General features: G+C 40.4%; 1 protein-coding gene across 1 annotated transcript in view; it reads left to right on the forward strand.

The window, feature by feature from the left end:
* Positions 1-16,454, forward strand: part of CHN2 (chimerin 2) — a 164,639-nt gene that overhangs the window by 142,691 nt on the left and 5,494 nt on the right. Inside the window, exons 8-11 of the mRNA XM_051610520.1 lie at positions 3,584-3,668; positions 5,984-6,157; positions 7,970-8,047; positions 14,395-14,532. Of these exons, the coding sequence (XP_051466480.1) occupies positions 3,584-3,668; positions 5,984-6,157; positions 7,970-8,047; positions 14,395-14,532 (475 nt within the window). The remainder of the gene's footprint in view (positions 1-3,583; positions 3,669-5,983; positions 6,158-7,969; positions 8,048-14,394; positions 14,533-16,454) is intronic.

Below are 16,454 nucleotides of genomic sequence, written 5' to 3' on the forward strand. Positions count from 1 at the left end.
TAGATCTTGCACTGAAAATCTTACCTACTGGAAGAGAGAAGGAACAAAAGGAAGAAATAGACTCATAGCACAGGATCAGAGCTGTGACAGGTCTCCGTCCATCCTTTCCAAGCTAATAACAAATCAAAAAGGAGCATTGGAGCTTGAAGCATGAGGGCACCAGGTTATGCTCTCCTGAGCATCTATGCTTTCTCATTCAGCCTCTCTTCCAAATTCCAAGGCACTCAAGGCAAATTAAAAAAAAAAAAAAAAAAAAAAAAGATTTATATCCAGACTGATTTGTTAAGCTGGGTTCATCCTGAGCACACAACACAGTCACATGGATGTAGGTTTGGAGCTGGCGTCTGTCTGGCGGGACAACTTTGCATAAGCCAGTGTAGACATACCATCTTTCAGGAAAGAGAATAAATCTCTGAAGCCCTGTTTAGAAAAACACAGAGGTATTTCTGTAACTATGTGGGCGTCAGCATAACTGGATCACAGAGTCCTCTTGCATCTCTCTACAGTTAGGATCCAGGAGGCTCTCTGGGATGTGCTATACCTGCCAACTTCAGTGGGGTCCCAGCCTGATGCCTGAGGGTGGTCATATGGAGTTAGGGGGTGCTCCATGAGTTTTGTTCTAGGCTGGGAATTCATGAGAGGGTCTCTGTGCTGCTTTAAGTGAGCAAATACTGCTGAAATATGTGCATTTACCACAATATCGTGCCTGTTGGCCACTGCAGCATGGGAAAGTCCCGTTTGCAGGTGGGCTAGTGGAGCAGGCAGCTGATTATAGACAAGTCAGAAGATCTGCTGGGAGAAAGGAGGCTCTGGGATAAACTTCCCCTTGTGTTAATCACTGCAAATAAGCACTGCTTCTGGGAGACAAAGGGTTTCAGGGAGGCTTTTTTTTACAGACATCATGAAGATTATGTGTATGTATTTAAAAAAAATAAGAGCAGAGTCAGCTTTTCTTCCATGCGGAAAGCTCAGGTTCAACAGGAGTCCACGGGAGAGGCAGAAGTCTAAAAAAACTTGTTTTATTTGGAGGCAAATAGAAGTCTTCAAACCAAGTCACATAAACAACTGAATTGTCTCAGAAGCAGCACTACATAATGCCAATTAAAACCATGTGCTTCAATTCAAGGCAATTTTTTAGTTTGTTTATGCAGTATTGCTTAAGGGATTATTTTGTTTTGCCACTGTATTGGCATTCCTTAACTTTGGTCTCAGTTTCTGCCTCTGAAAACAGCTCAGAAACAGACTAAAATTGAATGAAATTGCACCCACAGGGGAAATTCTGCCCTTTGGAAGCAAGGCTACCAGAGGGCTGAAGGTTAAGGCAGTGAGAAGAGACATGCAGTGTAGTATTAGGTGAGATTGGCCTGCAGAGAAGACAGGATAAAATGTAAGAAACAACTTTTCACTGGAAGAGCTGGAGAGGAAAAAAGAGTGAAGAAGACTTAGACACTGTGGAAAGAAGATGAAAGACAGAACAAGAAAAGTACAGTGTATAGTCTAAAATGTCCTTTTTTTAGTGTTTTCTTTGTTTCTTTGTTTTGGTTTTGGTTTTGTTTTTTTTTTGTTGTTTTTTTGGTTGGTTGGTTGGTTTGGTTTGGTTTTCTTGGCGGGGGGGGGATTATACAAAGAAATACTTCCCTGTACATTCTTTTTTAAAGTTGCCCAAGCAGCCCCAGCCTATGCTGTGTGTATAAAGAGACCTCCCTTTTTCAGTTAGAGATAGTGAACATTTCCCTGTTTCAACCTAACCAGGAACCACCAAGACTCACTTTTCACGGGGCATTTCAGCTGGAAACGAGATTTGAGCTAAAACGCAGATCTGTGACAAACTGAAGTGAATTAATAAAGAGAGCTAAACCTTTGAGGACCACCAAGCTGAAGGAAATAAGGAAACTGTGTGCACTAAAAACCCATGTCTGAAATTCATGCTACCCACCCTGCAAAATATAACAGGATTAAATGACAAAGAAGTATGTGTCTATATCTATCAATCTATCTCAAACTTTATTGCAAAGTGTTGTTTCCCAGAGATAGACATTTTTCTGAGAGGCAAAATACCATTTAAAAAAATAAATATGACCAGTCAGACATTCCAGTTCTGACCTTTTACTATCAAAAGGAAGAGTTATTATTGCTTTAAGATTATTGATGCAATTATTGACTGTGAGTAGCTGGTCAGGAGTAATTTGTAGTGAGGTTTATATTTTTATTTTAAGACATGTCTGTATTAAAATCACAATGCTTCATTTTCCTGGGAAAGGGACTCAAGAGTACAGGCTTGTTTAGGTGTGATCTGCAGGCAAACTGGGCAAAAACATTAGCAAGCCAAACACTTGGCTTAAACTTCACAAAATTTATCTGAAAAGGCTGATGACTGTTTTTTTATTCTGTGAAAAGTAAAGAGCAGTTTTACCCATCCCAGGGGGTGGAAGTGGCCTTTCAGCCATCCACCCAGCGGGTAAGCAAGAGCAGAAAGAAGGAAAAGGAAGCATTAGCAGCCAAAGTGTGCATGATTTATGTTTTGTTAAGGTCAATTAAGTCTCTGGCCAGAACTAGTTCATACCATGTCCATTCACACAGGCGTAGACCTCACTATTTACTATTATTCAATTAAAATGAAATGCTTACTTTAATAGAACATACATCTTAAATAAAAAAGGTCTTCTGCTGCAGCCTTTGGAAAAGATGTGTAGGAAGCAGCAGTGGTGTGCAAAAACTGGCGGGGGAGCCACCAGCTCTGTCAGCACGCAGGTCGTTTTATGCCTCCTCATTTACTGATGTGTGGACTGTAGCAAAATTAAGTTTGGTCTACTGAAAACAGCCTACTGACATCTTTTCCCTATGTGAGTTCAGATTACTTATAGAGTGTGTTGTTTTGTCATGAATGGATTCCAGTGTGCAAAATCGGATCATTACCCGAACACTGCCTGGAGCAGCTGCACAAATCATTCGTCCTTGATACAAATTTACAGCAATCACCTCAAGTTTTGTTCAGTATTGTTGCATAGAAATGAGCATGTAACACCATAGTCCTCATGAATTCAGACCTGAAGGGTGCTCTTAGAACATGGGGCTTGCACTAGGTCTGTGGTTAGGGGAAAACAAAATGTAGTGCATTCAAAGGGACTTCTCTCACCGCATTTCCCATGCTTTAAAGTGATCTGTTGAAGAGCATTTGAATCTCAGAAACATTCCTGTTTTATTTGAACTAGTCTAGTAAAAGCACTGGTAAGAGTTCCTTGGATTATTAGTTTTACTTATTTTCTGCTCTGACTAGTGAACCTGGTTTCCTCCCTTCCACTACAGCTAAAATGTCAGCCAGCAAAAATTACTAGTTTTCCATGTCCTACACAGCCCAGTACTCTGTTATGTGAAGCCTGTTGAAAGATAAAACTTCAAGATCAAAGCAAATTTATGTTCCCATGGTTTATTTCATCTAGACTTTCAAAAGATGTGGGCACTGTGTGATAATGATTTACTCCTACTGAGTCTTCTGTTGTTTATCCATTTCAGTTGCTCCATCTGTCGGACCATCTGCCTCCCACTGACCCCATTTCTTCCCCCCTCCCAATTTGTATTACAGGTCCATACGTTTCGAGGTCCGCACTGGTGTGAATACTGCGCCAACTTCATGTGGGGTCTCATCGCTCAGGGAGTGAGGTGTTCAGGTAGCCCTTCAGCATTTTCTGTCATTCTCTTGAAATGCTCAGACATCCCTCCCACCCCCAGCCTGCACTCTCTGCAGGAGCGGGGGGTAGGGATCACTTTACAGACCAAGGCAGAAAATCCTCCCATGCAAGTTAGAGCATTTCCATTTCCCCCATTAGCTGGTTTAGAAAAGAAGCCACCAGCTCTTGGTTGTTGAAGGTGACATCCTTTCAGTAGTACTTTGGTTGTGCATATGTCTTGGTGTGTATGTTAAGAATTAATCTTTATGGTTAAGTTATCCCTGAATATTTTTATGTCCTAAGAAACAAGTCCTGGAAAAGGCAGAGCCAGCCAGGAACTAGGCTTTGTAACTCATCTTTTTGCCACCGATTGCTAAGAAGTGCCTTTGTCTACAAAAAGACTGTCACCTGTTTCCTATAAAAATACCATGCGTTGCTGCAAGTCTGAAGTATCCCACCTCAAGGGAAAGCAAAAAATAGGACCTTTGTTTTCCTAGAAGGAATTCTTTATCTGGTGCCTGTGTAACTCTATTAGCATTTTAACACTGCTTTAATTATTTTTAATTTGTTCTTTTGTGAAAAATAATCATCTTGGAAAAATGTAGTATCATCACATCATGAGCTTTTGCATTCAGCAAGTGAAATAGTATTTTGTGCATTGCAAATGTGGTTTCATAACTTCCTTTATGGACCTTCAATCCTTTCCATCCCTCACCTGAATATGCTTCTGTCTTACCTCTCCCTGCCCTGACCTCCATGCATTCCTGGGCTCAAACTGGCACCAAATACATCTGACCCTGACATCTGCCTTTCATGGGTAGAGGAGGTGGTTGTCACCTGAAATTTAGGTGACGATTTGAAGGCTCAAAATACCTTTCACAAACGCACAGTTTTAATAAGCACAGTCTCAGCTACTGCTAAGTCTTGTCTGCCTGTAGATGAATAATGGTAAGACAAAGGATATGAGAAGGACATTAAAAAAGAAGAAAATTCATAGTAGTCTCCTTTCCAGATTATTTGATCTTAAACACAAGTGTGCAAAAAATGACCTCACTAATGCATAGCACTGTATTTGTTCACGTATATAAACTATTAAACTTACGAAAAAGCTTATTTATGTATTATGAAATTGGTTAGGCTTTGCAGAACAATACTGTATTATGCTGTAATAACTGTATGAGGAAACAGACAAAAACCCACCCAAATCCATTAATGTGTAGGTGTCTTTGTAGTGATTGTATTATTTTACTTGATTAATATTTGATAGAGAATTAATACTGAAATATGCTGCAAGTAATAGAGTCATGTTTACATTTCTAATAGCTTGGGCAAATAAATCAACATGAAGAAACAGTAAGTAACTTGCTAGTGATGTTATTAGATATGTTAAGTTATCCCAAAAGGCACCGTCAGTGATGGGCACAACTGGAAAAGCCTTAAAATAGGAATAAGAGTTCTGTGAGATAATGTACTCATGATGGTGGTGGTTGCTTTATTGAGGCTTAGAAACTCATTTGGCTGAATATTTGAATCTATGAGCAAAATTCAATTTGTGGAGATCAAGCAGCGATGTTTAAGTTAAATGAAACCTACCCATGCAACCAAGAGTAGGATTTGACTCTGCAGTAAGACATCAAGAACCTTTTGTAAAACTAGTACTTTTTTACGTCATGCCTTTCACAGCATTTTATATGCCTAAACTGACCTACAGACTAAACACAGGGGACACTTTAGTCACCAGTTGAGTGATGAGGCAGGGGTGGGAAGGCTGCTGATGTGGCAGAGTGAGCCAAACTGTGACACTGCAGGAATGCCGGAGGGGAAGGGCAGCACACTAGCTCCAAGGGCTGCCCCAGTGTGAGTGCTCAGGTGAATCTTAAGTCCTTCACCCCTTAGCAGGGCTAAGCCACAAACTGGCCAGCTGAAGACAGTCATTACTGTGCTAATTGTATAAAACGCTAAACTAAAGTACCCAGACGTTAAGTCTCACGTGTTCAAATGCAGCACGTAGAGCTATATGCCTAGCGGTGAACTGACCCAGACTGCCCCAGTTGCCACCTCCAGCTCAGAGGGGTGTGAGGGTCACCCAGGCCTTTCATAGCTTTTTATCAACTCTGCTGCAGTTCACTTTGCCCACCGTAAGTTTTTTACAGGTTTCTGTGCACATCTTTCTCATCTCTATCTTATTTATTCTAGCTTTGCAGTCTGATGGGGAAATGATTCCCTTTGCTTGATGTAGCCCAAGGAAATACATTCATAAACAAGATCTACCTGCAATAGTGTTAATTAATTAACCTGGCTAACTTTGCTTACAGACTGTGGGTTGAACGTACATAAGCAGTGCTCCAAATACGTGCCCAACGACTGCCAACCAGACCTCAAGAGGATAAAGCGAGTCTACTGCTGTGATCTCACCACACTAGTCAAAGCCCACAATACCCAGAGGCCCATGGTTGTGGATTCCTGCATCCGAGAGATCGAAGCAAGAGGTTTGTGTGCTTAGGGAAGTGGCAGACACAATTAAATGAAGATTACTTGAATTACATGCTAAACTAGGGCAGAGTGGTGTGTTCATGCACATTGAAGTGAGGATGGGAGAAAAAAGTTTTTTTAGTGTAGGTGATACATTGCTTTCCATTAGCTAGTAAAATTAAATCATGGCATTTCATAATGCAATTTCCTGAAATGCTTTCTGAAAACATGTCAAAACATGTATTATGTTGCACTTGTGAAAGAGGTGAACTTTAAAGTGAACTTTAAGTTCATGTTTATGTGTCTTTTTTTATTTTTTTATTTTTTAACATACCTAGGGACACTGCCAATTTCAGACCAATCAGTTTAAATCACATCCCTTATTAATAACCTTTCTGGAAATTATAGGCAAGAGAACACAAGCAACTGGAAGTGACTCAGACAAGTCAGATCACAGGCTGTGGCGTTTTGTGGTATGTCACAAGCTGTGCAGGGTTTTGCATGATGCTCAGCTAATGACTGCTGGATATTGTGGCTCAGGCAGCCTGTCACAGCCAAACTCCAGCTTGTGACAGGTTTCTGGTTCACAGACTTGCTAGATTGAAGAAATACCATATGCCCTCCAATACAAGACAGTAATGATCAAGTATTTTTGCTTTGGATAGCAGATGTGTATGTTGTGCTGCCCAATAAGCCAAATTTTCCTGTTAGTCATAGCTTCAGCACAGGAATCTCATAATGTTGAATTGATGGCATCCCAGTAATCTGCATGGCAACACACTGATACTAGCCATAGGGATTTCAAAGCCATGCATTATCTACTGAAATGAATCAAAGATTTACAAGTAAATCCCCTGCACTGCTCCATAAAGCTCTACCAGGATTATATCATCAGTGCAGGGACAAATAGAAATAATAGCTTGGACTAAGACACAAGAGCTTTACTCTGATGATATAGCAGGAAGCTACACTGCATTTGAAATCTCATCAATTACTTGTACATTTCTTGATTGAGATACAATCTACTGCCCATTCTCTGTTTTTCCAACATCTTTAAACTTCTTTCTTTAATTGCCATAGGACTGTGTAAGATACTGATTTCATTCTTAAGAAAACAAAGTGTATTGATTGGATCTTATAATTAGGTTAGCACTGTTCATAGTCACAATAAGGAGCTCTGGGATTAAAATAAGTAACGTTGTGTGTAGCTCTGCTTGGCTGGCTCTGCCTGCTCTGCTGGTCTGCCCTGCGCTTCCTTGTTGGTGTGGAGCAATGGGGAGAGAGTTGTGCAAATGAGCAGGTCTCTTGTGGTGAAACAGAACTGTAGAAGGGATGCACTTGTGTGGAGGATAACAGTATCCATCACATCTCTCAGCTGTGTATAAGTGAAAGCCGGCTGCAAAACTGGGAACAAATGTGCTTACAGGGAAAGGCAATCTATTACTTGCATTGCCTAGTGAGGCAATCATTAAACAACTGGTAAAAGGAGACCTCTAAAGCTTTATTAATTATAGCCAAATCCAGGAAAATCTCCTACATAATGTGAATAAATCACAGTAACATCACATGCCCCACCATTAGCAAATTGCAATATTTTTGTCTAACATAATCAACTGTGTACCTAACAAAATCAGAAAGTATAAATTATAAAACTCTCTAATCCTTTAAAAAAAAATTGAAATTATCTTGATCGTTCCTTGAGTGCTCCAGAGTTTTACATTACAATTAACATTTTGCTACACTTGCTAGATTTGTTGTTCTTTATTGGTTTTAAGTCTGAATATTTGTTGGCTACTAAAGCAAAGTTAACCAGGAACTTCTTGTTTCAGGTTTGAAGTCAGAGGGCCTCTATAGAGTCTCAGGCTTCACTGAGCACATTGAAGATGTGAAAATGGCCTTTGATCGAGGTATACCATTTTTTAATCTTGTACAATTTTAATCTAAGCCTTCAGCTCTAAGACTTTTCAGTTCTTCTTGGGTTTACATGGGTCCCATGGTAATGAAACAGGCATATAAGCAGAAATACAGGAAGCAACTTGTCTATTCTAGGTTCTGAAATTAATCTGTAGTGCTTTTCATAAGAAGAAATCATATTTCATAGTTGGAAGGAATAATTAAACAGTAAGTAATGGTAGGCAGAGGGCTAAGTGCTCAGGGGACTGGATGATTGCTCAACCTAGAGGCACAGCCTAGGCTCCTAGTTCAAGTATGAGCCTAGATAGTCCCAGGGGACAGTTTCTAGTCCTATCTTTAGTAGACTCAGTGCTTTACAATATGATTATCTATTTATGAGTTTAAGGAGCAGGAACTCCAACTGAGAAGACATTCTGCATGTAGCCTTGTAGTAGGCACTGCACCACTGTGCATGTGATTGCTTCAACAGATGAAGGAAGCAGTGGGGAGACTGGTTGTACAGCATATAGAGAAACTCAAACTGATCACCATCCTAGTAGTAGCCCTTCTGAATTGATTTAAGTGATTATCTTTGTTCTGGTTGTGCACACAGTCTTTGCACACAGGACTAATTTTAAGTATATATGTAAGTGGGGTGCAGAGTAGGCCTTCATCAACAGAAAACGTATTTTTAAGTACATTTAAGAAGTTACCCAAAAAAATTACTCTTCATTCCCATAAATAGTGTTTTCCTTCCTACTTAATTTTTTCAGGTATTACCTCTGCCATAGGCATATGGCATAAGTTGGGCAATAGGGTTAGACACAGGCCAGTGACTGCAAGCCCATGGGAATGAGGCAGGTCCAGGTCAGGCCAGAAGGTCAGCCTGCTGGTCAGGGTACTGACCAGAAGGGTGCATGGCCAGTCACAGGCATGGCCATGACCCAGCTGAAGACAGCTATGGTCAGGATTGGAGCCCTGGGGGCCCATGGGCAGGTGTAGGGGCTACTGGGGAGACTGGGAGGGTCAGCAGGGTCTATGGATGGAACATCTTACACTTACTGTGCGTGAATGTTTTCTTGTTTGGAGGCAGTTTGTCACGGAGACATCACTGGCAAAGAAAGTCCGACTAGGAATTGCAAAAGTGACTGTTTCCATGCTATACTGAAGCATCCCTTACAAAATAATACGTTTTAAACTGTGTTGAATGCTGCAGTTTTGAACATATGCATATACACACATGATCTGGGTGGAAGAGATGTACAGTGATATGACTGCTATCATAGGAAGATACATGTTACAAATATGCCACATGAAGCAGTACTACTGAGAGGGTCACAGTCCCCATAGGTCCCATTCTGCTTCCTGAAGGTAGATCTGGCCTGTCACATCTGAGTCTACACAGACAGGGACCCCACTCTCTGTTCTGTATCCCAGTCCCACAGGGGGGGATGTTGTTTTTTTCTGCCCAGTTATCCCTGCTTAGCCCTAGAAGCCAGAGCAGCAAGGAAAGGAACATCCCAAGGCCGTGGAATATCCCAGATTTCTGTTTCTGGTGACAGAGTTGGGAGAGAAGTCAGCTGAGGGCCAGGTGGCAGGTCTTGCGTCCAGCAACTCCTGGAAGGTTTTTGTTCAAATTTAATTTTCTGCCTAGAAAGTGAAGTTTGTGTGAGTTTTACAGGACTGTTGTTTCTACATTCACTACAGGAAATTAGTATCACAGAATCACAGAATCATTTGGGTCGGAAAAGACCTTTAAGATCATCAAGTCCAGCCATAGCCTAACACTACCAAGTCCAGTGCTTAAACCATGTCCCTAAGCACCACATCTGTATGTCTTTTAAACACCTCCAGGGATAATGATTCAACCACCTCCCTGGGTAGTATTTTCCAGTGTTTAATTACCCTTTCAGTGAATAAGTTTCTTCTAATTTCCAAACTAAACCTGCCCTGGTGCAACTTCAGCCCATTTTCTCTTGTCCTGTTGCTTATTGCTTGGGAGAAGAGACCAACCCGGACCTGGTTAAACCTCCTTTCAGGTAGCTGTAGAGAGTGATAAGGTCTCCCCTCAGCCTCCTTTTCTCCAGGCTAAACAACCCCAGTTGCAAGTTTTTTTTGCAAAAGCTAAAAAATAAAATAAAATAATAATATATATAAATTTGGTTCTGAAATATAACATGGAGATTTCCTGATCAGTTCTGGTTAATAGACAGGTGCTGCAGCAGAAGCAGACATGTCTGGAGCACATAGCAGAAGGTACATGTTTTTAAAGAGCTTGGGATAGTTTTCTGCCACAGGAGAAGCTGAGAGCAGGGGTGTGTACCAGAGGAAAGAACTCTTTAATGAATAATCCTGGCACAGCACTAGAAGATACATACTGGCCAAGAATAAATGTAGCTGGACAATTTAAAGACCATTTTTTAACTATCTGAAAGTAAGGCTCTGAAATGACCTTCTAATAAGAGCAGGGATAAAAACTTTAACTAGTTTTAAAATGGAAGTTGAGGGGGTTTATGAGAAGGCTTGTCTGGCATGGTGCCTGCAGTAGCAGAGTGCTGCTCTCTGGCATCACTGAGCTCCCTCCCTGCCCATCGGCTCCAAGTTAGTCCCCGGGCATCTGGCTGAAATGCCAGTATGCTTCTGCAACTCTGGAAACACACCTTTTAATAAATGGGCTTGAAAATAAACAAGCAGTGAGTACCTCCCATATAGCGTGCAGGACGCATCCTTTGAATAAGGCCATCAAGCTTTCTGATTTCATAAGCTCTTTGGCAAGCCACAGGAGCCAGAAGACACTATGATACAGGGATGAGGTGCAGGGGCTGACTCGGCCGTAGGGAACCTCTCCTGCTGATTTCATGTGCCGCTGAAGGGATGCAAAGAGAAGCCAGCCCTCCCTCTGACCAATTCTGCCTCGCCAAAGGGACATTCACTTCTTACTTCCAAAGAATTGCAGCCAGAGCAGAAAAGCAAAGGCAGGTTTTAAACTTAACCAGCTCAGGAAGAGAATGGCATCCCACATAATATTAATTGGGCCCAATGAAGCTGTGATAGTTGGTTTTAAAACAGGGAGAAGTTGGTTGTCATCTGATTTAAACTAAGACTCCCTTCCAAAGCCAAAGCAGTGTAAATGCCTCTACTGTAAATTATCATTAGGCTCTCTGAGGCACTGACAATGTTCCATTTTAGTGATTTTTTTGTAATGAGGAGGAGAGGAATAATGTGGATTTATTTAATCTGGTGAATGTTGGTGCTATAGAATGACAGTTGCTCTCTGTCAGCATTGTTGAGCTGTGGCGTTGTGGCATCCAGAAAACTCTCATTGTGTGCTTTATCCACAGAGCTGCCATTGTCACCAGTGCATTCTGTCCCCCCACTTGTTTTTATGACTGGCTGGTACGATACACTTGCTAAAAATATTATGCTGTTAAATATTACATGAGTACTTAGAAGCATCCTAATTCATACTCACACTCTTTTGCGAGTGTAGCTAAAAACCTGTCAAATGCCAAATCCAAGAAAAACCAGAGAAGCCCATTAGCATGGCAAAGGTTGTGCAATAAAAACAAAGCATTAAGGAAGACAGAACCTAAAGAGAACTATAATTCAATATTCAGAAGACATATCTGAGGCTTTAAGAATGTGATACTTATTCAATTTCATTCTCTAGTAAACTTTTGATATATTTCTATGGCATCCAAAGTCAGCCTAAGCCTTTAAGGAACAGAATAAATACTTTCTTTGTCTTGAGATATTCAGACTTGAACATAATGCAACAAAATATGTTGAGAGTCAAAGTAACAAGGAAAGAAAAGTGACAGAGTTTGTGCAGGATTAGGTTTGTAAAGCTGAAATGAACGATATGTTTGCAATCCACAATTTTAAAAAATATTGCATCAACATATGGCCACTGCAATGATACTGAAAATACTAATTACAAACTGAGGAAAGTTACTGTATTGAAGAGTTAAAAAAATGACTGTAGTAGTGCAGAAGGTACCATATAAAATAGATGTAGTTCGTACAGTGCAGCTAGAAGGTGGATCCTGCAGAGGATCATCTGTGAAATATTTGTCATTACTTTACCTGCAATTAATTGACTTTTCTTTCTCAGTGCTTTGAATCTGAAGTGTGTTTAACTAAAAATACAAATCACGAATTTGGTGAGGATAGAAACACATGCAGCACTGCAGAAATGTGTAGGTATATTGTAAGAGATGTATTGTTACTCTCACTTTGAAATAATCTTCACTGCATTTCCAATGGATGTACAGTTGTCTCTGAGGAGACAGAAAAATATTTATTCAGGAATTAATAAATTTTTCCTGCAGTAAGCAAATACGTAAATAAGAGGTATCTTTGAAGTACAGTGTAGTTTGAAGTACTTTTAGCTGAAGTGCCTCTTTAAGGCAGCTTGCTGGGCTGCTTTGTAAAAGTACTAAATAAATAACACTTCCATTTAGTGTACTGGTGACGTGGATAATAGATGCAACCTTCTGCTTTGCCATATCTGTCCTGATGCAGCTCCTTGGAGGTATCTGTTTTCAGTGGAGCGTTTTGAGTGCTCGGTGTCCATCAGTTAAATAGAGCTGTCCACACAAAGCTTTACAAGACTAATGCTTCTGTGCCTGGAACGTGTGGATTAAACAAAAGATTGGGGCAGTGTAAACATCCTCCGAGGGCTTATTGATGCTGTATTAAATTAAATGCTGATGGATGTATTCAGACTGCTCAGCTGCATCAAGAAAGGCTGCTTGTTTTAAACACTTAAGCATATAATCTCTTCTTGATGAGAACATGTACTGCTATTAGTCTTAATGAGAATTACGTGCATACATTGGACAGGACGTATCCCTTCAAGATTAATGCTCTAGGTTTGTATAAAATGTCTACAATCAATATAAACTCTTTTACTCTGCTGTGAAAGCCTTTATCACCATCTTAGATGCCATGTATCAAGCAGACCCACTCATCTGTCTGTATCAGGGCATGCCTATAAGCGTTAGTTATTGTGAGACAAGCAAGGCTGTGGCTTTACAGCATGTCAGCACCTTGGTGGTAACAGCCCAAGCTTGTGCTTGCACCTCCTGGCACCTGTTGTTCAAGCAAGCATAACCTCACATCACCCCACGCACCGTATGGTCCTAATCTTCTTCTGTCTCCTGTGAGGGAAGAGCTGTTATCCTTACTTGAAAGGTGGGGAGTAAGGAGTATGGGGTATAACTGATCTCAAAGAAGCCTGAGGTAAAGCTGGAGATTAAATCCAGACAGCCTCAGTCCCTGTTTGACCGATGTCCTACCCATCTTTCTCCTGGAAGACCACTAAGGACAGGCCCCAGGACAGGAGGACTGTAGAATGTTTTGGTCTGGAGAAAAATGGGGGTAAGAGGGAAGCAGGTAGTACAGAACAGAAGTAGTCACTTGAACTTGAAAAATAATAGTGATCCAGCCTCACTGCTAGGTCTTGTAATTTCACTCTTTGCCAGCCATGTGTTGGTCAAGGGCTCACCAGCAACACGTGTAAATGTTAAGCTCAAGTGATTAAAAGTGCTCCTTAATGGAATTCTGACTAACTGTGTTACGTGACAAAAAAAATGTATATTGTTTCAATTGCATAATTTATCTATTTAGCTGTTCATCCATTACAAGTATCCATATTCATTTAACAAATTGCAATCCACATTTCAGAATAAATTGTATAGCTAAATGCTGTAGCATATCTATTTAAATTAAAATCTTTGCTATAAATAAGGAAGTCAAATAGAAAGACATTAGCGGATATCCAGAAAATAAGGTGGGTTTCTTACTAGCTAATAGGTAGGTTGGTGCAGGACTTAGAAAATTTGGATGTTTACTCTGATTTTGCCTACTGTTCTTGTGAGGGCCATTGGAAATTTATGTTACTTCTCTATGCCTCTGTTTCCCCAAGTAAAAATGAAAAGAATGGTTCATACACCCGTGCATTGACCTGCAGATACAAAATACATCAGAACAAGTTGTTAATAGCTTCTTTTCAGTGAATAAATGGGCCAAATTCAAGAAATATATTTCCAACATGATTTTTCATCCAACATTAAAACATTATGTGTGAGATGGTGCACTGCAGATACTTTTGTTGTAATCACCAGCCTCTCCAACAGATGCAATCAAATAATTTTTTTACTGAAAGATAAAGAAATTACGGTTCCTCATTCATATACTCTGAAGTTGGTAGCAATATATTCTCATTTAAGCCTTTCAGATGCTTTCAGCGTGTTTTTTTTTCTTGTCAGCTTGGACACAATAAATCTGAATTAGAAGCCTAGCTTTGCTTCAGTCAAAATTAGCCTGGTTTCAAAAAGATTTTATCCTCTTCTTCTAGACGGTGACAAGGCTGATATTTCTGCCAGTATTTACCCAGACATAAACATCATTGCTGGAGCACTGAAGCTGTACTTCAGAGACTTACCGATTCCTGTGATCACCTATGACACCTATTCCAAGTTCATAGAGGCAGCCAGTAAGTATTGCATAGTAATTTGTACCAATATTTAATTACATTTCCCATCCATAAAGCTGTCCATGTTAAAGAAAAATAAGACAGACATCAGATCAGAAGCAAGGGTGTTGTTCTGTTGACTGCTTCTCTCCCACATTGTTCTTTCATGTAAAACCTTTGCCTGAATGTTATTGCAGATGGAACATGATGGAGGTAAACCATCCTAGGGCTGGTGTCATAGCCACAGGTGCATGCAAGACTGTGCACCTGGGTGATTTGCGACAGGTCTGGGATGAGTGAATGGTGTGAGCCTCGAGAATGCTTCCGATTTCCACATGATTTTCCTGTCTCCTTTGTTGTGGCCTCTTTTTGCAACAAATCTGCACCAGTGACAAGTACATCTCTTCCTTCAGTCAGTGAGGGATCAGAGCATTGAGGCACCCCACAAACCCAACCAGCTCCACAGTTCAGGCACATCCAGCCCTCACAGGGCTCTGATTTTTGCAAGGGAACTGTGTATATATGGGGGAGTTCAAGTATGTGCGTCACACAACTTATAATATGAAAAATTAACAGATAAAGGCAATTCAGTGAAATGTGAGAAGTGGAAAATAAATTATGAGGTAAAGGTAACTCCATCAAACATATTACGAACAGCTCATTTCAGGTCACAGTCCTGAACGTCACTTTTAAAGCTGTGTTTTGTTGATTTATAAGTGCATTTGTTCCACATTACTTTTAGAAAATGTTTCTGGATGCTTTAGATGTGTATTCATTTAACATAATTTTTTGTTTTAATTTGGGGTGTTTTATAAGTGCATTTGTTTAACATCACTTTTAAAAACTGTGTCTTGGTGATTTTTTTTAATTGCATTTGTCTAACATTACTCTTAAAACATGTCTCACGTTTCATTGAGTTGCCTTTCCCTCACTGTTAATTTTTCATGTTACAAATTGTGTCAGCCATACACCTGAACTTCCCTATATATAAATATATATATACACACACAGTTTCCTTGCAAAAATCAGAGCAGCGTGAGCAGAGACACCTGCTCCCTGAGGTGCTGAACAAGTGCCACCTGCTGGTCAGTGTCCAGTTGTCCCAGCGGTGAGTTGGCAGTGTAGAATTAGGTGGCAGCCAGTTGGCAGGGCCCCAGTTGTCCCTTTCCCAGTGAGGTTACCCCCAGCCCTGAGCTGGGTGTGCACACTGCCAGACAGAGAGGAGGACAGTAAGCATTTGTTGCCATCTTGTTGGCAGAGAGAGCTGAGGTGTGCCTCAAATTCTGCACAGCCTTCCATGTAATGATAGCATCTAATAAAACTCTTCAGGTAGACTGCATCAAAATCAGGTTATTAGCTAAAAATGTCAAAGACCTTTTGTGTCTAAGGTGTCTTAAGAAGTACCATGCTTTCTTCTTCAGCAAGTATCCTTAGTCATTTTGAAATGGCACCCAGTGTATGAATAAGCAGCAGGAAGAGTGGTTTGCCTGTGTGACTGTGCTGTCTTCCCTAGTCCTTTTAAGAACATGCCTAGAGGAAGCAGTTCTTATCCCATCAATACACCAATCTCTTAAAAGCAAGATATAAAGATTCTTAAGCTTCTAAAATTTCAAGCTCCTGGTGCCATTTGTATAGAAAGTCATGCAGCAAATAGAACTCTGACTCAGTTCACAGCTTATGAATCTCTACTTTTCATGTAAAACACATGTAAATTTTCCTCAGATTTTTAGAGATTATCAAATGAGCACTGATGCTCTCTGACACATATTTAAAGATGTTCAGAAATATTTGTTTATGTGATTCTATGTCACTTTAATCTCTAGCTAAACTTACATGTTCAAGCACAGTGTCTGAAGCATATATCCACAATCCCATCTGGTGTTGAAAGCTAATGGAAGTAATCTTATGTAGGACTTTATTATAGAGTCAGTTCCAGTTAGAGC

The sequence above is a fragment of the Apus apus genome, chromosome 2, assembly GCF_020740795.1.
Source record: "Apus apus isolate bApuApu2 chromosome 2, bApuApu2.pri.cur, whole genome shotgun sequence".
NCBI lineage: Eukaryota > Metazoa > Chordata > Aves > Apodiformes > Apodidae > Apus > Apus apus.